Source organism: Hyperoodon ampullatus (genome assembly GCF_949752795.1).
Source record: "Hyperoodon ampullatus genome assembly, chromosome: 12".
In the NCBI taxonomy this organism is placed as follows: Eukaryota; Metazoa; Chordata; class Mammalia; order Artiodactyla; family Ziphiidae; genus Hyperoodon; species Hyperoodon ampullatus.
The window spans coordinates 15,640,560-15,666,850 of NC_136925.1; the positions used below are offsets into that span (position 1 = coordinate 15,640,560).

At 33.0% G+C, this 26,291-nt stretch overlaps 1 protein-coding gene across 1 annotated transcript in view; it reads left to right on the plus strand.

The window, feature by feature from the left end:
• Nucleotides 1-19,783: 19,783 nt before the first annotated feature.
• The window catches only part of EYS (eyes shut homolog), a gene marked incomplete at both ends in the record, with an annotated part of 159,831 nt that continues 153,323 nt past the window's right edge, over nt 19,784-26,291 (plus strand). Inside the window, 2 exons of the mRNA XM_079716710.1 lie at nt 19,784-20,534; nt 24,016-24,129. Coding sequence (XP_079572836.1) covers nt 19,784-20,534; nt 24,016-24,129 — 865 coding nt within the window. The remainder of the gene's footprint in view (nt 20,535-24,015; nt 24,130-26,291) is intronic.

Here is a 26,291-nt window from a genome sequence, read left to right on the forward strand (position 1 = left end):
GTTTTGAAATATATATATGCATATTTTTATATAAAAACACATGTAATTGTTCATATTTTAAGAATGTATATCCATCTTTGCATCCAAGTTATATGCTAATTTTTATTATCACTTTTCATATTTTAATTCTGTTACCCTTCATGTTTAATTTCATCTCCAATTCGAAAGAAGTAGCATTAAAATATGTAGGAAAAAATGAGACTGCAATATATTCAGTTTATGTCTGGGAATATTTTGATATGCAATCAAGTACTAAAATTTGAATACCCTTTGTCTATGAAATTATTTTTCTATAAAATTGGTGATCCATGTTCTTAATTGTAAGAGGATAGAACATTTGTGAACCAAGAAATTGGACTTTCTTAGAAATGCTATAAATAGATTAGATACTACAATAATTCACTATGGTCAGTTCATCCTTCTCATCTATTCTTGTATCCTAAAGAAAATATTCTACCCAACCCATGACTTTCTATATTAGCAATATACATGTTATAGTCATTACAAAAAGACACCTTATTTAAAAGTCTATAGTCATGAATTTTGTAAAAATCACATTGGATTTACCTCTTTTTCATTGTAAAATATTCATGTATCCAAATTGATAAAAAAGTACGGTAGCTAAATTCAAATATTGGCCTGTAGTTCTTCTTTTTCAAAATATGATAGTTTTCATACAATCCTTTTGTATCAGGTTTCCAAAGTATAGTGATGCATATCAAGTACTATTTAATATCAGACAAGTAGAATCAAAAACATAGCAGAGTAGGAAGATCCTGGCTCTTCTTCTCCACACAAATATATTGATTTGGAAATAATTCATGAAAAAATTACCTTTGTGAAAACTTCAGAAACTATTTGAGAATTTCCTGCACTCCAGGCAAACAGGAAACTAGACACACTGAAGCTGGTAGTGAGATCTGGGACTTCCTCTCACCAGCGTCCCTGTTCCTGGTGCAGCATCATAAGATCAGAAAGAGACAACCTAGCTGCCAGCTTCTCCTAGGGGATGGAAGGGGTTGGTTGACATGTCCGGTGCCCAAACTTCTGAGGGAAATCCCCAGAGGACCAGCATCTGTCTTGCCAGTCTTGGAGTTTTGACAGTCTAATTACCTAGGAGATAATGGAGATGGTAGCTTCAGCTGATAGATGTTTTAATCTTTTCTCCTACTCAACAAAGTGAGCAGATGAAAGATCCCACCTCTTCCTTCCTCCTGGGGAGGGAGAGACTTGAGTGTATCTAGTGCTCCAACTTCTCTGGGCTGTCCAAATAAACAACATTTGTTTTGCCTGTCTTGGAGCTCTGACAGGCTCAGCACAGTGTGGTTGTATTGGGGGAGAATAGACATGGCAGATAGGACTGGTAGATGTCATAGCTACCCCTACTCCACTAAAGCTCAGCACAAAGTGAGGGGAAAAAAAAAACACAGCTGCCTGGTTTTTCCCGGGTGGGGGTGGGGTGGGGGTACTAGTAGAGGTCCTTGGAATCTCTGTACAGGCTGATTTGTGGGGATCTTCTCCTCTGTGAGACTTGAAGACTGGGAGAGGTGCCTGCTTTGCCTAAAGTAGAGACACAAACACAGAGTCAAGGAAAATGTAGATCCAAAAAAACAAAACAAACAAAAAGAAAAACATAAAAAAGATAAATCTCCAGAACCTAATGGAATGAATTTATATGACCTACATGACAAAATTGAAAATACTCTCATCACATCACATCTGATCACTTTGATCAACAAAGCCAAGAAAACAATGCATGAAAAAGAAAAAGATAGAAAATATAAAAAGTGCCAAACAGAAATCATGGAGTTGAAGAACACGATAATTGAACTGAGAAATTCACTAGAGGGGTTTAATATAAGAGTAAATCAAGCAGAAGAACAGATCAGCAAACTCAAAGACAGGTCACTGAAAATAATTAAGTAAGGGAAGCAGAAAGAAACAAGATTGAAAAAGAGTGACGATGGTTTGAGGGACTTATAGGACACCAACAGTCTGATTAATTATTGAAGTTCCAGAAGGAGAAGAGATGGAGAAAGCCCAGATTTCTTATTCAAAATAGTAATACCAGTAAACTTCCCAAATCAGTGGATGGAAATAGGCATTCAGATCCAAGAAACTCCAAAAACATCCAAATAATATGAATTCAAATAGATCTGCATCAATGCACCTATAATCAAATTACCAAAAGCCACAGACAGAGGATTTTGTGAGCAGCAAGAGAAAATTGACTTGTTACATAGAAGGGAACCCCCTTATGCTTAAGAGCAAATTTTTCAGCAGAAATCTTGCAGGCCAGAAGAGAGAGGAATGATATATTCAAAATGCTGAAAAAAAACCAACAACTGCCAACTAAGAAAACTACATCCAGTAAAACTGTCTTTAAAAACTGAAAGAGAGATAAAGGCATTTGAAGACAAACAAAAACTGAGGGAGTTCATTACCACTAGACCTGCCTTAGAAATGCTAAATTAGTTCTTCTTGCTGAAACAGAAGGACTCTAAACAACATACTAGCATAAGAAGATACAGAATTTGTTAGCAAAGTAAATATATAGACAATGAATACTGAATAACTGTAATGATGTTTGGTGATCAATTTCTATTCTAGTATACATGTTAAAAGATAAAGGTATTAATAATAATTGCCAAGAATACACTAAAAGATACACAATATAAATAGATATAGATTGTGACAATATATTAAGGGGGGGATTACAGAGTAGAGATTTTGTATGTGAGTGAACATAAGTTTTTATCAGCTTAAAATAGACTGTTATGAGTATACTTTAAGTAAATCCAAAGGCAATGGCCCCCCCAAATACTTATAGCAGTTACAAAGAAGAAAAAGATGAAATTTCAAGGCATATTGATATGAAAAAATCAACAAAACAAAAAGGAAAACAGCAAGAGACAAAAAGACGGACAAAAGAACTACAAGACTAACAGAAAACAATTAACAAAATGGTAATGCTAAATTCTTTTCTATCTATCCATCCATGTATCTATCTGTCTATTATCTATCATCTTCAAATATAAAATATATAGAACGGCTGAATGGATAACAGAAGATCTAACTGTATACTGTCTACAAGAATCACTTTATATTCAAGTACAAACATACAATAAAAGTAAAGGGATGGTAAAAGATATAACAAGAATACTTGGTAATCAAATGAGTAGCTACACATATCATACAAAATAGACCTTAAGTTAAAAGTATAACAAGAGACAAAAAAGGACATTATATAATGATAAAAGAGTTAACCCACCAGGTAGATTTAACAATGATAAAAATACAGGCATACCTCAGAGGTATTGTGGGTTTAGTTCTAGACCATTGTAATTAAGCAGATATCACAATAAAGCAAGTGACACTTTTTTTTTTTTTGGTTTCCCAGTGTACGTAAAAGTTATGTTTGCACAATAATGTAGTCCATTAAATGTGTAATAACATTATGTCTAAAAATATGATATACATAACTTAATTAAAAATAATTTAATTGCTAAAAAGTGCTAACCATTTTATGAGCTTTCAGTGAGTCATAAACTTCTTGTTGGTGGAGGCTCCTGCCTCGATGTTGGTGGCACTGACTGGTCAGGGTGGTGGCTGTTGAAGGCTGGGCTGGCTGCGGCAGTTTCTTAAAAGATGACAGTGAAGTTTGCTGTGTCTATTGACTCTTCTTTTCACGAACAACTTCTCTGTAGCATTCAATGCTGTTTGACAGCATTTTATCCACAGGAGAACTTATTTTAAAATTGGATTCAATTCTCTCAAAACTTGTCACTGGTTTATCAACTAAGTTTACATAACAACATTCTGACTCCTTACTGCCATTTCAACAGTCTTTAGAGCATCCTCACCAGGAGTCGATTCCATCTCAGGAAACAAGTTTCTCTGCTCAACCATAAGAAGAAATTCTCATCTGTTCAAATTTTAACACGAAGTTACAGCAATTCAGTCACATTTTCAGGCTCCACTTTCAATTCTAGCTCTCTTGCTATTTCCATACCTGCACTTCTTCCACTGAGGCCTTGAACACCTCAAAATCACCCATGAGGTTTGGAATCAACATCTTCCAATCTCCTGTTAATGTTGACAGTTTGATCTTTTCCCATGAATCATAGATGCTCTTCGTGGCATCTGGAATGGTAAATCATTTCCAGAGGTTTTAAATTGACTTTGCAATTTAAAAATCCATCATAAGAATCACTATTTCTGGGCTTCCCTGGTGGTGCAGTGGTTGAGAGTCCGCCTGCCGATGCAGGGGACACGGGTTCGTGCCCCGGTCCGGGAAGATCCTACATGCCGTGGAGCGGCTGGGCCCGTGAGCCATGGCCGCTGAGCCTGCGCGTCCGGAGCCTGTGCTCTGCAATGGGAGAGGCCACAACAGTGAGAGGCCCGTGTACCGCAAAAAAAAAAAAAAAAAAAAAAGATTTTATTTAACTCACCAATTAATGAGCAAACAAGTAACTTATTAAAACTGATTCAAAGGATAATTTACGATACACACACACATGCTCACTCACACACACACAGACGTACCCAGGGATATGAAATGAATGTACAAGTAGATTCAAAACTAATAAATATTTCACAATGTGATAATCAATTGTATCTCCACTGGACACAAATGGAATTTTAACAGAAAAGAATAATTTGCATTGATATGGGTATTCTATAATTTGAAGAGTTGTAAAATAATGAAAGAGGGAGCTATCCCTCAATGGAACATCTCATGAAATAGAAAACGATGAAAAATAGTCCAGATGTGATAGACAGGACACACGATAACCACTTTTTTCTCATTTTAAATTCTTCCACATTTTTTTTCCAAAATGGGCTTTCAATATATAGCAGTGAACAAAATCAGACAAAAACCCTTGTCCTCATGGAGTTTAGATGCTAAGATTAAAATGTTTCCACAGTATTTTTTGCAACCTAAAAAAAAAAAAAAATCAGGAAATAAGCACTACATTCTCAATTAGATGTTATATTCACTATATATGGAGCAAATAGATTTGGAAATATCTATTTCCTTTTTAATGTGCATGGGACACTGTGATGTTTCAACAAAGATATTATTAAATGTTTACCATATGTTTGCCAACTTGCTATGTATTGGTGAAGCACACAAAAAAACATTCCTGCCATTTTAGGGAAGAGTTAAAAGTGGAAAAATGAAAGTGGAAAACAAAGTGTTCATAATGTATGTGTAGTTATACATATTTTCATGTGCTTCGTGATTTTGCAAAATACTTTTTTCAAATTAGTCTACTGTAGAATAGTGATTTAAAACCTAGGCTCTTAAAGACAAATGCTTGGATTCATATTCATACTCTGTCAAATCCCAGCTGTCAGACACTGGGGATGCTACTCTGGGACTCAGTTTCTTCATCTATCAAATGGGGCTAATAGTGCTGTCTCTTAAAAGTCCTGTGAGGCTTAGATAATTTATATATGTTAAGCACTTCAAAGAAAGATTGTTTAAGAGCCAATAATGGTTAATTATTATCACTTCCCTCTTTTTTTATTGGTTTTCTTTTCTGCTATCTATCTAAACAGGAAGATCATTGAGTACAGGGACCACTTCTACACGATCTGGAAACTCAAACATGGAAGTTGTTTAAGTTGAATTTTAACCAACTTGACTCAAACTTATACTCCTTCAACTTGTATGTTCTTGGATATATATTTTTTTGGATTGCCCTTCATGATCAACTTCTATAATTTAAAACAGTGTTAATAAACTGCCATTGGGGTTTATTTATGCTATAATTACCTGTACTTGGTTGAAAGAATTAAACTTTACTTTGATGCCACTATATTTTAATTCTTAATTTCCAAATGTTAATTCATTTAAGCCCTTTTATTTTAACATACTAGTTTTCTTTAGGTCGAATACACTGACAGAATGCCTAAAATGGGCTGCACGGCTATAGGCCTGAAGAGAAAGTGGCAGTATTATTTAGATATAGTTTTTCTTTTAACCTCTTTACATATCATTTCAAATGTAACTTTATTAACATACATGTAAACCCGAATTAATTCATTGTTAAAAATCCTTAAGTGACAAATTTATGTAGAGTAAGAAATATTGATTTTAGTGCTTTAAAAAATAAGATTAGGTTTCTATTTTTAAGAAAAATAAAACACAGGTTTAGAAAAACCGTTATCACTGATTGTTACAATGATTATTAACTATGTCTCATGGAATGACAAGAAGCTATTAAAAACACAAGGTAAAACATCTTTCCTAGGTTTACAGTAGAAAAAAATAATATATTTAGATATGTAGCACTTCTACATATGGTGTTGCCTTTGGTTTATAAGCCAATTTGCAAGGGCTAAGCACAAGAATTTTGCATTAATGCTGCATTGTAGTTAAGCAAACTGGGGTTTAGAATAATTTGCAAACAAATAAAGAAATCAATTCATATAATAGACACTGAGAGCACTGAATATAATGGAGCTGGTTTCCACAGAAGCTGAATATGACTTAGAATAATTGTATAGTTTTTAGGGCTTTAAATAAAAAAAAAAAAAGCATATACGCACACACACACACACATATGCACAGTCCACCCTCCTTATCCCTGGGTTTTGCATCCACAGATTCAACCAACCTCAGATAAAAAATATTTGAAAAAGAGATTCCAGTAAGTTCCAGAAAGCAAAATTTGAATCCGTTGCATTCCAACAATAATTTACACAGTATTTACATTGTATTAGGTATTATAGGTAATCTACAGATGATTTGAAGTGTATTGGAGGATGTGTGTAAGTTATATGCAAATACTACAATCTTTTATATGAGGAACTTGAACATCTGCGGATTTTTGTATCCTTGGGGGTCCTGGAACCAATGTCCCAAGGATCTTGAGGGCTAGAAAGATGACACACTCTTTCTCTCTCTCTCTAAATATAAATATATTTACATATACATATATATTTATAAAAATATATAAAGTGATTTATTATGAGAATTGGCTCAGGTGATTGTGGGGGCTGAGGTGTCCCATGATTTGCTATCTGCAAGCTGGAGACCCGGGAAAACTGGTGTGTAGTTTAGTCTGAGTCACGAGGTCTGAGAATCAGAGAGCATATACTATAATTTTCAGTCCAGAGCAGGAGAGGACCAGTGTCCCAACACATTCAGGCACACAGCCATTCTCTGCCTGCTCTTTTAAGGCCTCACCACAGTAGATGAGCCCCACCCAGTGCACTACTCCCAGGCCAGCCTCTCCCAGACACACTCATAGTCAAAAGATATATTAAATTAATGATCATAAATCAAATATTTAATTATTTTAAAGAAAGTATGACAGCACTATACAGTGTTTGAACTGAAAGGTGTATGAAAGTTTGTTAAGTCTAAATATTTTTACCCCAGTGAGGGAAAAATTTCTCTGACTAGTAAGTGCAGTGTCTGGACTGGAACCTTGTTCTACTGCTTTATCATGAACTATTCTTCTTTTATACTATATTGCCTCTAAGAAAATTATTTTTTATGCAGAGAATTTTAAGGGAATTTATGGTGAAAAAGTAGTTAGTAACAACATGTATCCTTGTACATTTTCATACCTTTATATATAAAATGAAGGTAAATAGTTGTACTAATTTCAAAGGTTGAAGATTAAAAGAGTACTTGTCAATAAAATAACTCTTGTTCTGACATCTTTAAGAAATTGTTTCACTCTATACTAGAATTTCCATTTCAATATTTCTTCACATTTTCTCCTGCAACATAAATTACCATTCATGCTTCCAGGATATTTCATCTCTCCTAACCCTAAATGAGAAACCTGAGAGTTACCTACTCTTTTCCTTGCTAAGGTCTCATTTCTAGGCACCTTAATTCACCATTTTTAAAAGTGCCTTCATGACTGCAGGGATTAGCAATGACCTTTGTCTAACTACAGGCCTAATTGCTTAGAATTAGATACATCTACATGAGAAGTATGTACTTTCACGTATAGAATGGGTACATCTATATGTAGAAAAGTCCTCATATTTGTAGGCAGGTTATGGAGTCAATTGGTCACATCTTACAAAGTTTAACTAGGACTTAGTTTGTGTCAGAATTGTGCTAGGGATTTTAATATATATCATCTCGTTTAATGGTTCCAACACCCTTATTCCTTAATCCTTCCTTCTTTATTAGTTCCTTCTTTCCTTCCTTCCTTCATTCTGCCTTCCTTCCTTCCTTTTCTTTTATTTTTTTCCTTCCTTCTCTTCCTGTAACCTTTCTATAAATATTTTTCAGACTTAATATGCTGGGGAATTCATCATATAGTTTTAGATTATTGCCTAAAGATTCCTACAATTAAAATTAATCTGCAATATATTTATTTTCTCATTTTGTATCTGTAGAAGTATTTGTAAGTCAGGATGGATAACTAGAGGTAGAATTGTCTAAAAGTGCCAGGAGAAGTAGGGAACAATTTCACAGAAATGGTGACCTGAAGGTGACCAATGTGTCAGAGTGATTTTGAATCCTCAATTTATCACCACAAAGTGTATCATCTTGGATGAGTTATTTGATCTTTCTGACAGCAGTTTGGTTCATCTTTAGACTGGAAAAAATAATATCCACCTGGATGACTAAGTAATAATTGAAAACAATTTGTTTGATTTAGCTTCAGGCATATGTTTTTCACTATGTAGCAAATTATGAGAACTCTGCCTATTAGGTTGTGTGATAAGACATATGGAGAAACATGTAGACAGAAGATGAAACAATCAAACAGAAGGTTAGGCTGTTAATTCCAGGTCACAGAAGGGTGAATATCTAAGGCTGATTTTCTGTACTGAGAGTAATACTCTTTCCACGCCAGCACAGCAATCTTAATTGTAAGGAGCACTGGTCAGCTGTTGTCTTACTAAAGTCTCCTGAATGTAGGATTGAACTGCAACACTCTCTTCTCATACACACACTCACAAACACATGCAATAAGCATACTTTAAAAAGCTAATTTTAATTAAATTTTTTTCTCTGGCTTAAAATGGAATTATTTACATAATAGAGGAAGATTTCTCCCTAGAAGATAAAAATATCATGTACCGTTAGTAGGAAAATAAGCAGGTGTGCTATTTTCTTAAAGCTCTTTTAAGTAATGTCAGGCATAATCTATTATTATTGCAAACAATAAAAATAAAAGAAGCAGAGTCTAGTTATTGTTTGTCAATTTCATTGCCTGACTGTCAAAATGCAATTGTGATCTTTGTAGGTAAGAAGTTAAAAACATATCCTTAAGGAATTGGTAAGAAAATACCTCTTAATCACAATAAAAAATAGCTTTAAAGTATTTTAAGTACAGTCAGAGATTGTTCTGAAGTTCAGCTTCAAAGAAAGGGTGAGGTAAATGGAGACTATGTGGATCATTAAACATTGCTTGCACCATAATTCTCAATGGAATAAAGAAGCCATTAAATTGAAATAATTACCTTGAGTAATATTATTTTACAACTAAAAGGATATAAATTTCTAAATGATAACACCAAAGTGCACTCACACACACACACACACACACACACACACCTTGCTTTGGTAAGTATGGTAAATGATACACTTCAAATCTTATCATTGAAAAGTATAGAATATCAGAGACAAAGGTTTGTGAGAGAAAAATAAACCAAGAAAAATCATGTACAAAGGATTAGAAATAAGAATCTTATTGTACTTTTTAACCAAAACAATGAAGGAAATTAAATAAAGTCTTTCCTGAAAGAAAATGATCTTCAGTCCACCACAGTCAAAAAATATATAGCAAAAGAGTAAATCTAATAAAATTATCTGATATTTGAGTTTTTACAAATGTGTCTCTCATTCACCATTGTTGAAAGGACTATTGGAAAATAATCACCACCAAAATAAGGGATCACATTGAGAAATATATGTGTTGTCCAACAACTAAGCATCCAACAGAGAAGTAAGGTAAGAGGAATAGGCAGCATAATTTTGATAGGAAGTTCCAGAAAGACAGCTGGGATTCCATCTAGAAAGAAGTCAGTTCAGATTCCTGAGATCCCAGATGGAAGTTTACAGGGGAGAAACAAACAAGCAAACAAAAATGGAATTACTTGCTAGACGTCATCATATTGACAAGGGTTTTATATTAAGTTCAAGAACTTTGAGTAAAAGTAAGACCTGCTTTTAAAAAATCCCCTTAAGAGAATAAAAATTTAAGCCACAGGCTGGGAGAAAATATTTGCACATCATATATCCAGCAGAGGATTTGTATCTAGAAAATGTAAAGGGCTGTCAAATTTCAATAAGAAAGCAAACAACTCTATTAAGAGTAGGAAAAAGATTTGAATACATACTTTGCCAAAGAACATATGCAGATAGAAAATAAGTATTGAAAAGATGTTCAAGATTATTAGTAATTAAATCACAATGAGACACATGTTAGAACAACTAAAATGAAAAAGACTGCCCATACCAAGTGTTGGAGATGATGTGGAATAACTGAGTCCTCAAAAACTGTTGATGAAAATGTATAATGGTAAAACAACTTTGGAGAACATATAGCAGTTTCTTAAAAAAGTAAACGTGCACTAATCATATGACTCGTTCATCTCTTAGGCATTCATATATGACCAATAAAAATGCATGTCCACAAAAACCTTGTAGTTGAATGTTTATAGCAGCATTATTTGTAATAGACAACACCTGGAAACAAAACCAATGTTCAACAACAGAAGAATGGATAAACAATTGTGGTATATCCATATAATGGGTTATATATGTAGTAGTAGCTCTACTACTCAGTAGAGCTACTCATGGTGAAAATATGCAACATCTTTTTCTTGCCTAGTAGACAGATACTAATACATCTGAAAGTCCGGGGAAAAAAAATAGTAAAATTCAATGTATACGTTGTGTTACAACTCTGATATATTGTAATTTCCATCCTTATAGCAAGATAAAGCTGAACAAAATGAAAATTAGTGAGTTTTCTTAGACCACCAGAAAACTGAGTTTGCAGGGCAAAGTGTCGCCCTGAAAACTGAAGAGGTAAGTGAATAGAGAGAGTCATAGCAGAAATCTCTTATTTAGAGCAGAAACCGGAGGCATAAACTTGTAAGAATACTAAAATAGGAATTTCAGTGAATTGCTGAAGGCTGAGTATGGACTCATTTGAGAAGGAGAAACTCCTAGGAGCTGCAGTCTCAAGTGTGTCCCCATACTTTCATGAGTTGTACCTTTAGGAGATCCACCATGTTCTTACTATAAAAATTTGAGAATAATCCACTGGGGACACAGGCAGGGGTATGGGAAGAGTAATCTTTTTGAAATAAGCCCAGACCTTCTTTATAATAAAAGCTTCCTCTCCAGGGAATAATTTTATTGGGGTCTTGTGCCAGAAGTACAGGGAAAGACATTCCTCACATTCAGGGCCCCTCTTCCCTTCCTTTCTCAAATAAGAGGGGAAAATTATATAAGAAGAATCTTTTGTAAAAGCCAAAGACTCAAGACAAAGACTTACTAAAAGACTGAGATTTAATTGGAAGATTATAGAATTCTTGTCCTCCCTTAAAGCTTGGCACTAAGCCAACAGGGTCCAATTTAATAACAGTAGATTACAGCTAAATAATGTGCCAGATCCTAACGTTCTCTGTAGAGAAAGACTTAGAAAAAAATCAAAGTAAAAAGAGAAAATTAAAACAAAGACACTAAAATAATTTTAAGTCTTTGACACCTATACATACATCAAACACTAAATAAAGCCAAAGTTCCAGTCAGATTAACATAGATTCTCACACTAAAGGCCTATTTACCTCAGTTCCTATAACTCAACACAATATGTTTGGGTTTCAACAAAAACTGCAAGGCATTCTGAATGGCAAGATTGAACACAGTCTGAAAAGACAAAGCAAGCATCCACAACCAAACTCAGATATGACAAACATGTTGTAATTATCATACAGAGACTTTATAATAGTTATGAATAAAATGTGAAGAGCTCTAAATAGAAGGGAAGAAGGAATTCAAGAACAGATGGATAATGGAAGCAGAGAAGGAAACTCTAAGAAAGAATCAGAAAGAAATGCTAGAAGTCAAAAACACTGTAACACAAATAAAGAATGCTTTGATAGGTTCATTAGTATACTGGAAACAATTGAAAAGCTGAGGAAAGATCAATGAGCTTAATAATATATTCACAGAAACTTCCCAGATTAAAATACAAAGAGAAATTAAAAATGAACAAGAAAAATAGCAGAGTATCAAATGACAATAGGAAAATTTCAAAAGCTGTGACATGTGTTTTGGAATATCAGAAGGAAAAGAGAGCACAGAACTGAAGAAATGGTTGAGGAAATAATGGCTGAGAAATTTCCAAAATTAATGACAGATGATAAACCATGTATCTAGTAAGCTCAGAGGACACCAAACAAAATAAATACTATAAACAAAAACAAAACACCTCTATCTAGCCATTGCCATATACAAACTGCAGAAAATCATAGGGAAAATTTTGAATGAAGCAAGAGGGGTTCAAACACCTTAACTATACAGGAACAAGGATAAGAACTAGTTTCTCAAAGGAAGCAAACAAAGAAGAAGAAAGTGCTGTTATAAATTTGAAGAGTTAAAAGAAAAATATATATAACCTAGAATTCTATAGCCAGCAAAACTATACTTTAAAGATGAAAGATAAAGACCTTTTCAGACCAACAATAATGAAAGACTCAATGCAGGCAGACTTGCTGGGCGAGAATGTCATAAGGAAGTCTGTCAGGGAGAGTGAAATGATGTAGGTCAGAGACACAGATCTACATAAGGAAAGGAAGAGAGTAGAAGAAGAAATAAATAAAGGTAAAACTTAAACTTATTTTTTCTTATTCTTTCTTGATCTAAAAATAGCTATTCAAAGTAATAATGGTAACTGTATATTTGGCGATATGGATGAGTGAAGTGAATGATGGCAATGTTGCAAGGGGAAGGAGGGATACGTTAAGACTACTCTGTTATAATGTACAGGAGCTACCCATGAAGATGAGTACTGCTATTTAAAGGTGGAATTGGATTTGTTGAAAAAGTATATTGCAAATTCTGGGACAAGCAATAAAATTTATTACAAAAGTATAATTGATACTCTAAAAAGGAGACAAAAAGAATTCTATAAAATAGCCAATTAAAATCAGAACATATCAAAAGGAGACTTCTGAAAATGAGTGAAAAAAAGCCATTTTATCAGAATGGAAAAAAAAATTAGCATCATCTATATGGTGTCTATATGAAGCTCAGTATAAATATAAAGAAAAAGATAATTTAAAAGTAAAGAGATGGGAAAAGGTATACTGCACTACCTCTAATCAAAGGAAAGCTGGAGGGCTTCCCTGGTGGCACAGTGGTTGAGAGTCCGCCTGCCAATGCAGGGGACATGGGTTGTGCCCCGGTCTGGGAGGATCCCACATGCTGCAGAGAGGTTGGGCCCGTGAGCCACGGTCGCTGATCCTGCACATCCTGAGCCTGTGCTCCACAATGGGAGAGGCCACAACAGTGAGAGGCCCGCATACCACAAAAAAAAAAAAAAAGAAGAAGAAAGCTGGAGTAGCTATATTAATTACAGATAAAGCAATTTTTTAAAAAAGTCAAAGGAAAATATCAGAAACAAACGTATTAGATAATAACAAAGGGATACTAGATAAAAAAGGACTTGATTCTCCCAGAAGACATAAGAATCCTTAACATATGTATCTAATAACAGTGTGTCAAATATTTTAGGCAATAACTGATGAAACTGAAAGGAGAAAGAGTGAATCCACTATTACAGTTGGACACATCCAATACCCCTGTCAATAACTGATTAGTCAAGCAGCCAGAAACCTAATAAAAATATTACTGGCCATTTCAGCACTATCAATCAGCTTGATCTAATTATCATTGACAGAATGTCCCATCTGTCAACAGGAGAAGACACATTCTTTTTGAGTACACATGGAACATTCAATAAAATAGACCACATTTTGGCCATAAGTCACATATAGCTTCTGTTTTTTCATATATTTTAGCTATATATTTCAATGAAAGGTCACTATTTTTAATTTTTATGGAAAATAAAATGTATAGACAAAGGAAAGAAAGTTTCATTTAATTAAAAAGAGATTGAAAAATGAGATAATATTCTTAGTTAAATGTGAAGAGATATAAGTCTATAATAAAGCATAATTTAACTGATTTTTAATTTCACAAAAACGTTTCTGTTTCTTAAAAGCAAATAATTACTTTGGTTAAATGTATGGTGCTATTGTGTCATCATTTTCTGTTTAACTTTAATATTTCAACCTTCAGAAAATGGCAATCTTGCTGAGGTAATATTTTAAAATTAGGATTAAATAATTTCTAACGCCTCAGGGTATATTCCAATGTGTCAACAATAATCTCTAACTTTTTACAATATCTTATATGAAATGGAATCGTTTATATAGTTTAACCAACCACAAGACATAGAAAAGTTAATATAAAATTCATAATAGTAAATAAAATGATAGTCCTTAGGATGGTGACCCCTTTATACTTTATATTCAGTTAGTTGCCAAGTATCATTAATTCTTCATTAGACGTAAAACACATTGATTTTTCTTTCCATTCCCATTCCAAATTTGGGCCCAGGTATTATATATTAACTAGATTATGGCAGGTATAATTTACATGGTTTCATTACTTGTAACTTTTCCTCATTGAAATTTCCTCATTTCTAAAATGAAATTTTAATTCCACCTTGGTGACTTATTTATTCACTCTCCTTTCTTCTTAAACAATTTGTTTTTCAAAGAGTTTTCTACATTGAATTTTTCTCTGAACTTTTATAAACCCACAATCTAACTCTAACTTTCTTGTTCTTGTTACACTAATTAAGCTGCATGTAATCATCAAATTTAGTAAACTCACTACACCATTTATATAAGTACTCACTCAATAAAAATTTGGAAATATTTTCCTCCAAAAAGTGCAGTTATCTTGAAATATCTTCTTTCACCAATCTCTTGAACATTATTGTTATATTATCTGTCATCTTTCACCTGAGCCCCTTTGCTCACCCTCATCTCCTATTCATAACCAGGTTTTTTTCTTTTTTCACTTGAACTTTTATTTTTTTTATTAGTTTCTGCTTTATAACAAAGTGAATTAGTTATACATATACATCTGTAACCAGGTTTTGAATAATATTCTTCCTATGGTGGTTGGCTCTTCTCCATTGCTTCTATCTCAACTTTAATTTACCATTCTTGCCCTTTTCTGGACTCCCTGCTAGGATTTTCATCCTCCATGCTTCTGGTAGCTATATTGGCATTTCCAAAACATACGAATTTTTCCCCACCCACAGTTTTAGTCAATCTGCAGTATCCCAAATGTGCCCTGGACACTCTAAATGTCAGTTACAGAACATTAGAAATTTTGTATCTGTTCACTTATTTTCTACACTTCTAAGTTTGATTTCTGTATATGTTTTATCAAGTATAACATATAATTTATTTAAAAAAAGCTATTTATTGTGGAGATTGTACTTCATAATGGGGTGAAAAAAGAAAAAAAATATCAATGGTTATAGAATCAACTACAAAATCATTAAAAGCTTCCACAGTTCATGATATTATGTATTAAGCACAATGCAAATGTTACACACATTATTTCTAATCCTCACTCAGTTATCTTTTATTGAATACCATCATAATCTCAACACTATAATAGGCATTTTATACTTAAATCACTCTTTGCTTATATAAAATTTGTTTGGATCAATTTCCTTATTTTTTTAAAGGAGGTGATTTAAGATGATTTGTATATTGGAATGGGAGAAATATTATGTTTCTTTAACTATTGAATCTAAGTTCTTCTCTTTCTGTTATAGTAACCTAACTACTAACCTACCATAAAAGTGATACATCTCACATTATCTAAAATTCCTCAGTAGTTTTTCTTGTGAAATATTATCCTGGTAGCATTGCTGCCCAGTGATGTTAAGGTTGTTATTATGTACAGTGGCTCCATCATAGTCCCTGGATTTCTAGGCTTCTTGGCTCAAGAATTTATAAGATGGCAATATCACATGGGATGAAAATAATTCCTGAATTGAACTCTTATATACACTGTGAACATCTGTATGTGTCTAGAAGTGAGCAGAATGTCACTAGGCTTCTACATTGGATGGGATTTGAAGAATGTCTTTATAAATGAAGAACAGAGTCACCCATCCTTATACCTAACATTTTAATCCAAATCACAACTTCTTATTCAAGTACATCCATATGTGATGTTCATATTAATTTTGATCCTAATAAAATCCAAAGCATTTTTTTTCTCAGCCTAGAGATGCAAATTGACCTCATAGAGATTTTTCTGTTTGTTTTGTTTTGTTTAGTTTTGTTGGTTTGCTGTTTTATTTATTTTTCTTGAAATGGAAATACAATATATCAAGTCACTTTCTCTTAGAAAATATAAATGCACAATAATTAAGGATGCAGAGAATTCTGAGAAGCACAGGATTAGCCACGCAGTAATGTGAGCTCACATCTGCAGCTAGTCTAAGAATATCACACAGATCTAATTCTGCTTCAATGCAAATGTAATTTGCTGGTGACTGTGTTTGTTTCAAACCATCGACTACTTATTTTTTTATTGTATTTTTTTAACTAGGCTATTGAGAAAATAATGCACCTGTGCAGGCTAATTCTACTATAACATTGTGATTTATAGTCACAAAAATATTTCAATATTGTTTAGTGATTCTTCTATTTTTCTTAATTAACATTCACTCACATTTTCTTCCCTGTTTATTTCAAATCTTTCAAATCAAATGATTCCCCTCTTTCCTCCAAAAACATGATTTCCACCAATCACCTGTTATCTCACAGAGAAAATAGAAGATCCCACAAGATAAATTACCCAACTTCCTGCCATCAAAGTCCCAAGCTGAATAATCAACAATAATCTTTCCTCTTTCCTCCTACCCTGCACTGTGTCCATTGCCACTTGCCTTTTTTCATTGTTTTATTATTTCTGTAGGCATCCCTTCTTCACAATTTTAACAAGATCTAGACTTTCCAATCTTAAAATAAACTTCCAAAAATTTTACATACATACCGAAATACAAAAAATATATGATAAAAATGATAAGATTTAGAATCCTAGTACAGATTCTCTGCTGTGCTCATATCTGTATATACAATTGATATCTGGATAGTTCTACAAGAAAGTCACTCAGGCACACTTCGAATTCAGTATATGCTTAAGTGATTCTGACATTCCTTCTCCCTTACCATCTTACTTTTGCACCTGTTATTCCTGAGTTTCCTTCTCTCTCCTTACCTCAACAGCCTTCAAGACCTTATAATTCTAGCATTTACATATTTTTGGAGTCCACCAGCGTTGTTATATTCCTACTGTCACTGTATTAATTATGCCATCCCTATTATTTCACTAGATTAGTGTTACTGACCCTTCCCAAAATTTTCAACTCTCCCAGGTGTACCCACAGATACATTCCTCACACTCCTACTAAACTGACATCCTTAAAATAAAATTTACTATTGTTAATCTCCTACATAAAATCTACCAGAGACTCCCATTTTCCTCAGATAAAATGTGAGCTCCTTTATCAACAATTCTGACCCCTTCTTGATATAATCTCTATCTAAATTCAGAGCTTATGTTTTATCATAAGTTCTCTGCCCATTACACTTAAAAGCTCAACTTCTCTCACTTCCTGGAAGGTATCCAGTGTCACACTCACTTCAAAATCTTTAGACAGATTTTTTTCCTCCTGGAATTCTCCTCCCTTGGCAATTTTCCTAGATGATTCCATTTCATTGTCCAAGTTTATCCTTCTTTCCTATTAAATGCCCCTGCTACATGTTCTTATAGTGCTCTAGACTATTCTTTTGGTAGTAACTTGATGATGTTGCTTGCTTAACCATCAATCTCCTTCATTAAGTTCTTAGTTCTTTACACTGATACCTAATTTCACTTGGTGATTGATGAATTCCTAGTACTTAGCATATTGCCTTGCACATTGTTTGGGATCAAATATATTTGTTTAAAGTATTCTTTTAACCTTAGCAATATTATCAATTGAAATCCAAAAGTTATGGTTAACATATTGTAAATGAACATGACTACACATAACTTTTAGTTGTAAGAAATTTATTATTTAACACTTTCCACAGGCATATTAAGGTAGTGCTAGTGTATTACTTATGTGAATTTGTATTTTATAGATTTATAATATCCACAACTGAATTTGCAAAGTGGTAATTTATGACACAAATTTAATTTCTACATGATTAACAATAGTCATCAAGATATAAACTAACAAATTAATAACATAATATAATGGCATAAATCATTTATTTTAACAATTTTTAATTCATAGTCAAGGTATACGAGAGAATCCTAGGATTTTGAATCTGACAAATGTGGATGTTGATTACTGAGTGAAATTGGACAATAATAAAAGCTACAATTTGATGAATGACTTGTATAAGTTTACATAGTCTAATTAAATCTTTAATTCTACTCTGTTAATTCAATACTACTATATTATTTTTTTAATTAATCTTTTTCATATATTCTTACCTATATAACAGTGGAGAGAATGAAATCTCATGTGGCCTAAGAACATAGAAAAAATAAATAACATTGATCCAAAAATCCAAAGATTATGCTTTTTACATTTATCTTTCTTTAGAGAATTAGAATTTTGTTGTGAGGATTACAGCTTATTTCTTAAGTAGTAAAGTGATTTGCCAGAGAAAACCCTCAATGAGAGTTAGTTACTATATTTTAAATTGTTTTAATGTATTAAATGTCAAAATTCCTGTTTGTTTTCTTGCCCTCTGGCAGTAATGGTACCTTCCAACAGAACTGACCCCTGACACCTCCTTCCACATCAGTGTTGAGTGGTGAAGGAGAACGTTACTACCACACTATTTCTATTTATCATCCTTCCATTAAACCATTTTATGTTTCCTTTTCCTTCTTTACCTACCACCCTCTCATCATTCCTGCAGAAGTTGGATGAAAACTCATTCTGAGTTTAGTCATTTGTATAACAGAATGTTCCATGAATATTTTACATATGTGGGAGCTCCCTCCTCTTGGATTACAAGAACATGTTTTGTCACCAACAGGCACCTTAAGCTTTATGTTTGTAAGAAAATAATACACAAATATTATATATGAACCATTTTTATTTGTAGTTGTTTTTAAGATTTTTTTTCTAAAACTAATCAGAGAGGGATACTTGTATCTAAAAAATATTTAAACCATCCATAAAAAAAGGAACTTGACTATTCCTGTGTTTCAGTTATGCTGAAACTTGGTATAAAAGACTGTAGTAAGCTGCTGGTTTAATTATGTAATGATACCAACACTTTTCAGAAGCAGGTGAGTATATATGGCAGGATGAGATACAACGTACCTTGACCACATTTTTCCTGGCCTTGTTTCACAAAGAAGGTGCCTAGCTGTTGGTGACACATTCCTTGAAGAAAACAGGTAAGAATTTTCTATATCATTAAGTTAGGAAAAACTTCACTAACAATGTATTATTTTTCTTTTTAAAGGTATATTTTAAACAATTGAACTCTACTGTTTCTTAATCAAAATCCAGTCATCATATCTACTTGCACTTTGGAAATAGAGAAAGAAAGCTAGTCCCCAGGAGTCCCTGAACAAAATATCTGTTTAGAATTTTCCAGCAATACTGAAAGCCCATTTGCAGCAATTGTTTATGACCCTTTCATGATAGATTGTAAAACACAGTTTCCAAAAATGACTGACAAATTCATTATGCTTGTGAGCCTGGTGGTTCTTCACAGCATGTTTACAAATGGAAGAACGACATGTAAACGGCACTTGGTGGAAGAATGGCGTACACAGCCCTCCACATATGTGGTGAATTGGACAGTGACAGAAAACATCTGCCTGGAGTTCTATGGGGATTGCTTGTTTGGAGATGTAAATACTAAAACGAATACTTCTGGCAATCAAGTTGTTCCCCAGATTTGCCCTTTGCAAATTCAGTTAGGAGACATCCTTGTAATTTCTTCTGAACCATCTCTTCAATATCCAGAAATAAATGTGATGAATGTTTCTGAAGCATCATTCATTGACTGCCTGCAAAATACCACAACTGAAGATCAGTTACTTTTTGGTTGCAATCTAAAAGGAATGCACACTGTTAATTCTCAGTGGCTGAGTGTTGGGACACATTATTTCATCACAGTAATGCCAAGTGGTCCATCCCTTTGTCAACTGGGACTTCGACTAAATGTGACAGTGAAAGAGCAGTTCTGCCAGGAATATCTGAGTTCAGAGCTTTGCTCTGGGCATGGTACATGTCTTACTGAAGTTTGGAGCAAGATATACAGCTGCCATTGCCAGCCTCCATTCTCTGGGAAATACTGCCAGGAGCTGGATTCATGTTCCTGTAAGCCATGTAAAAATAATGACAGTGACATTAATAAAAGAGAAAAATGGAATAAGCAAGGATATGAATGTATCTGTCACCCACAAATTACAGGTAAGATTATTTTTTAAAGTAACATAATTCTATTAAAATAGTAAAATAGACTGAATTCATAAATGGTTAGTTACCAAAAAAATAGGCTACGTTTTTAAGAATTTGGTAGATTTTTTAGAATGGGCTAAATTTGGTTTCTGAGCATATAAAAATCCTATCAGGTATTCTTTAAAATAAAAATAGTGCTTATTTAAAGAGGGTATCTTAAAAACATATATGCTTTATCCTGAAATACCTATTTTTACATCTTTCCCCAAATCCACTCTTAATATCTCATTAAAAAAAAAAGATTATCAGAATAATATGTTTTAGTCATTAAATGAAATACCCAAGGTTATGGTATTTGGGGCAAGCAGTTCTGGGTGATAATGTAGAAATGAAGTGTGGATCTGAGTCAAGGATGATAAGGACACACATTATTGGGCCGAAGGTTTGAAGTTGCTTGGGAGAGTTGGAGAAGAAAGGATGATTGTGAACACAAAATAATGTTCTCAATGGTGTTGGTGTGGCACCTATAAAGTAATTGATAAAGCAGACGAACAAGGAGGGAAAGAGAGTGATATAATTATCAACTGTTTCTTTTTTTTTAAATTATTAACCGTTTTTTATAAGCTAAATGAGAGGCAATGAGGAGAAACGTTTTCAAAGGAAGACATTTGGTGAGTGGATGAAGCAAGAAGAAGGGCAACCTAAAAACCGTGTAAATAAACTAGGTTACCTGATGCTGAAGTCAGGATTTAAGGGAAATAGACTATTCCTATTTGAAAGTTTACTAAGGAATTTGGGTCATCAGAGGAAAATGAAGAGAAACACTGAGAAATGTAGGGACTATTTGACATTTGGGAATGTGTGAAAGAATTTCTTTCAATTACAGTTTCAGAGACCTGGCATGGAGAGTTACAAAGGTAAAAGGAGGATGATCTAACAAAGGGAAATGCCTGACATTGGCAATGATGGGATGAGAAAACACACAACAGATTAACAGCGCATTTTGGTCACGAGAGGGGAAGGGCGGTGAGAGGCAGATGTGAGTGGAGCCAACTGGGCTCAGGGATATAACTGCAATTTTGTGGGGCAGGCTTTAGGAAGATTCAATAGGGTTGTTCTTCTGTGTGCCTGGAAAGACTCCCTTGAAGCTAGATTTGAGGAGACTGTGTGATAAAGTGTAATTGAAGAACTCTATAAGCAATTTTAGGCTCAAAAATTCACCTAAGCCAATCATTTCAAATGTAATTTTAAACTCTTTAAGGAAGAAGTACTGAGGCTATTTCAGAAGTTAATCCTAGCATTATCCACTGGACATCCTCTCTGTATAACTGGGATCAAATTCTCATTTGACTCTACTAGCAGGGGTGATAAAAGCTGTAAGTTAACCTGACTCATAATATATCAGGTAATTAAAATTAAGACAGGTCATCAAAAGAAAAAAATAAAAGCACTCAAATTTCTGATTTAGGGTGAATGGAGAAATAATTTAGTCTAGAGCTTCTAAAGTATACGTTTTAACATGTCCAAAGAATTATAGAGAATATTTGACCAGAAAATTTCTACTACCTACATAATATTAACTGGCATAGATGTAATCATAAATCATGGAATATTATTTCAATGATTTTATCATAACTGCATAGAATGGTTTTATCCCAATGTTTATTTCTTTGTTTATTAGAAACACAGCAGTAGATAATGTAAATAATCAAAATTTAAACACTATAAAAGTATCTAATATTATTTATTTTTTAAGACATTGAGCATATAACATGACGCCACTCTAATTATGCACAATTAATTCAATTTTAAATCTTAAAAGGTACAGAAATATGTAGGATTACCAAGAAACTGAGAATGTTCACTGTACTAGTTTGTTAGTGCTGCCATAACAAAGAACCACAGTGTGAGTGGCTTCAACATTAGAAGTTTATTTTCTCAAAGTTCTAGAGACTAAGTGGTCCCAATCAAGGTGTCAGGAGGATTGGTTTCTCTGAGGTCTCTCTCCTTGGTCCATGGTCAGCCATTTCTCTCTGTGTCACATCCCTTTTCTCTGTAGTGCCTGTGCATCCTCTCCTTATAAGGACATAAGTCATTTTTGATTAGGACCAAAACTAATGACCTCATTTAACATCTATTGCCTCTTTAAGGACCCTGTCTCCAAATAAGTCACACTATTAGGTCCTGGGGGTTAGGATTTCAACATAAGAATTGTTTTTGGGGGGTGGTCACAATTTATCTATTACATCCACTAGGACTGAAAGAGAATATGACCTATTGAACATACCACTGATACTTTAGCTTTTGTGTATGGAAATATTTTGGCACACAATTACTTATTGTAATTACTTATTACTTATATTTTCATTGTGTTGGGGATTGTTTGGAGGTAAGTGAAGGAAGAAGAGTTCTGCATTAGTGAGGTAGAGATGTCAGTCTATAAAGAATATGAAAAGCATCAACTGACCAAAACTGTTCACAAATTAAATTAAGAATTCAATTAGAATGGGCGAAGTGGCAGGGTTATTGCCAAATCATGTGCAACTGTTTTGTAGTGACATTTGTTCATGTGTCATACCCTGGAACTTTGTTGGCACATTCCTCTAAGAAGGGTATTATGAGATGATCAACTACAAAGAAATATATGCTATGTAGGGTTGTGTTTTTTTGTATAGTAGGACCATGATAGCTTGTACAAGTGGGGTTTGGAAAACTTGATATAGCAACAAAGAAAGTGTAGAAATTAGAAGCTTGTGCATTGCTTCTGAGAATCCAAGCAGTCTTCCCTCTTTTCTTCCAAATAATTTTAGATTAGATTAGATTAGATATGAGTTGATTTGATTTGATGTTACATTGGAGAGACTGATTAATATGAGGAATTAATATGAGGTCTACCCTCAAACAAAACTTTAAGTGTATAATATATTATTGTTGACAACAGGAGCAATGTTGAACAGCAGGTCTCTAGATATTATTTTTCTTGCTTGACTGAAACTTTATGCCCTGGTTCCTCTTCAGATGGTATAATACTTTCACATTTTCCTTGTTTGAATCATTACCTTGGCTAGGTAGTAGGGCTAAGATACAATATATTATACATTTGAATGTGTCACTTTGTATATTACCACAGCAATGATCCAGCATATGTTGAAGAATTTATACTTACATATATTAATATTATCTACATGATTAACACATTCAAATTATCATAAAAAATTAACTAGACCTCAAATATCACCAATCAGAAAAATATTTTAATATTATATTATGCAGTGAAAGGATGGAAAACTGATGTCAAATTTATTAAAATTAAGTTTTGTTTCCATTTAAATTCATCACCATGAAGCACTATGTCTTAGAATTACAGTATTCAAAATTTTTATATTATTCATTATTAAAAATTTTGGAAAAATCTATGACTTTAATTAACTATATAAATATAATGTACATATTTTAATCTGGTTGAAACATTAATTTTCTTTTATTTTTATAGGCATAAATTGTTCAGAAATAATTGGGCAGTGTCAACCACATATCTGTTTCCATGGGAACTGCAGAAATATTACTGCAAATAGTTTCATTTGTGAGTGTGAGGAACCATTTTCAGGTAAAAATACAAATATATGTATGTATGCATACATACACACAAATAATATTAATTTTGTCATTTATTTCAAATTAGACTTGAAATGTTTCATTTTTTACTGAAAAATACAAGTTTAGTGGTTCTATACTCTGACTTTTTTGAAGAATAAATTTAAGAGATCAATTTGTTCAACAATTAAATGATTATTCTGCTAAATATTGATATTTCATAATATATGAAGAGTTTAGACACCTATTCAACAGTTTTTTTTTTACTATGATAAAATATATTTGTTCTTAGGTACTAAAATATGTTTACAAAGAGTGTATATTTTGCACGTAATTTGCAAAATCATATCTCTATTATTTCCTTAGATAACAGGTCAGTACAGACAAATCCCCTTTCATGAAGCATAAACATGTTTTATTCCTTCTCAAATAAACCTAAAGATGTCAATAAAATCACTGTTTAAACCAATAGTTTCTTAACTTTTGATTAAATATTTAACAATGAAATTGTGTTTAAACCACTCTGATCTCATCTTTGAACCCTTCCACAGTTTCCCATTTTCTGGGAAATATAACTCACCATCAGTGTATTTTTCCCTCTTCAAAATGTCTTGGGTAGTGGTGTTTCCGGCCACAATTAGGTACCTAAAGACTCCTTTCGTGGGAGTGAAACAAAAGTTAACTGTCTCCCAAACTGTAGAGAGTGGTAACTCCCAGTGTTTCTCTTGCAGATCCTTCCATGTAACCTAGTTCAGAGAGATTTGAAAGTTTGGTAGAGTGTATCAGATACTGCGAATGGTAGGAGGGTTTGGTAGCCGTGCAGGTGGTAAGAACTCCAACAACTGTCTTCAAAGAAATGTTTTCAGTGCTTTTCCCTTCAGGTTATTTATTTCCTGAGATAGGTTATGAGTTGTTAGGTGTTTTATAATAGCTTACCATATCCTACAGATGTATGAAGAATATATAATTTATCTCCCAAACTGTGGCATTTTTGAACAAAAGAGGTAGCTAATAGGAGTTACAAATATATAATATTGGAAATATTTATTTATTCCTTGGCAAATTGGTTTCATTAAATAGGCAGCCAAATAATGTAATTATATTCAAAAAAATAATTTCTAAAATTCCTTCCAAAGAAAATAATTGTAACTTGGTCTCTGCAAATCAGAAGGACATTTTAAAACATACTTTATATTGATTATCTGAAACATTACAAAATAATATAAGCAGAAATTATATTTACACCTATTTTTCTGAAGAATGAGTATTTTTCAATATTGTCTTATAATTTTTATAAAGCTATCTATACCCTCTTCAAAGTTGCATATATGATTAATAAATTTGAAATCATTTAATGCCTTCAGTTGACTCTTCTCCTAACTGTGACATCTTAATTGAGAACATTTTCACCGAACATATTTTCAGGTTCTTGTTAATCTCAAAGGAAAATCTGCTAAATATTAAGTATTCCCAATTATATATTTTTGTATAAAATACATCAATAAAGTATGTCCATAAGAGCTATATTTTATTCTATTCAAAATTATTTTTTGACAAACATTTTCATAGAGAATCCTCATGAAATAAATGGTCTCTACATAAGATTTCGTTGAATGTTTGGCAAAATTTCAGTGCTTCAATTGATTTCCACTATGTCCTAGCACAAAAAAATAATCTGTGAAATATAGGATTTCTGTCAAATGTTGTTCCCCATAAGTCCAGTTATTCCAATGCCTAGTTATAACATTTATGATCTCAAGCACTTCTGAATTCATTGAGCTTAAGTTTTTCATTGTATTGTGTAGGAATAAGTTTTAATGTCTTTTAAAAAATAAGTTCATTTCACAAAAACTTTCAAAAACCAATCTTTTGTTCTTGATTTATTGTTTTTTGATTAAATATTTGTAACTGATTTTGAATGAGATGCAACCAAAACTTACAATATTTTCACTAAAATGCCAAAACCTTCCTGAAATACTGGATTTACTTTCAAAGTCATTCTTCACAAGTTTAAACATTTCTAAAATTTAAATATTAATGGACAGCAGTAACAGAAAGCACATTTTGCTCTGTTACATTATTTTCAATATCACCTTTATTCCAAAAATTTTAGTCTGCTGTCCTGTGAACATTCTAAATTATTTGTAAATTTTGCAACTATAGATTCTATTCCAC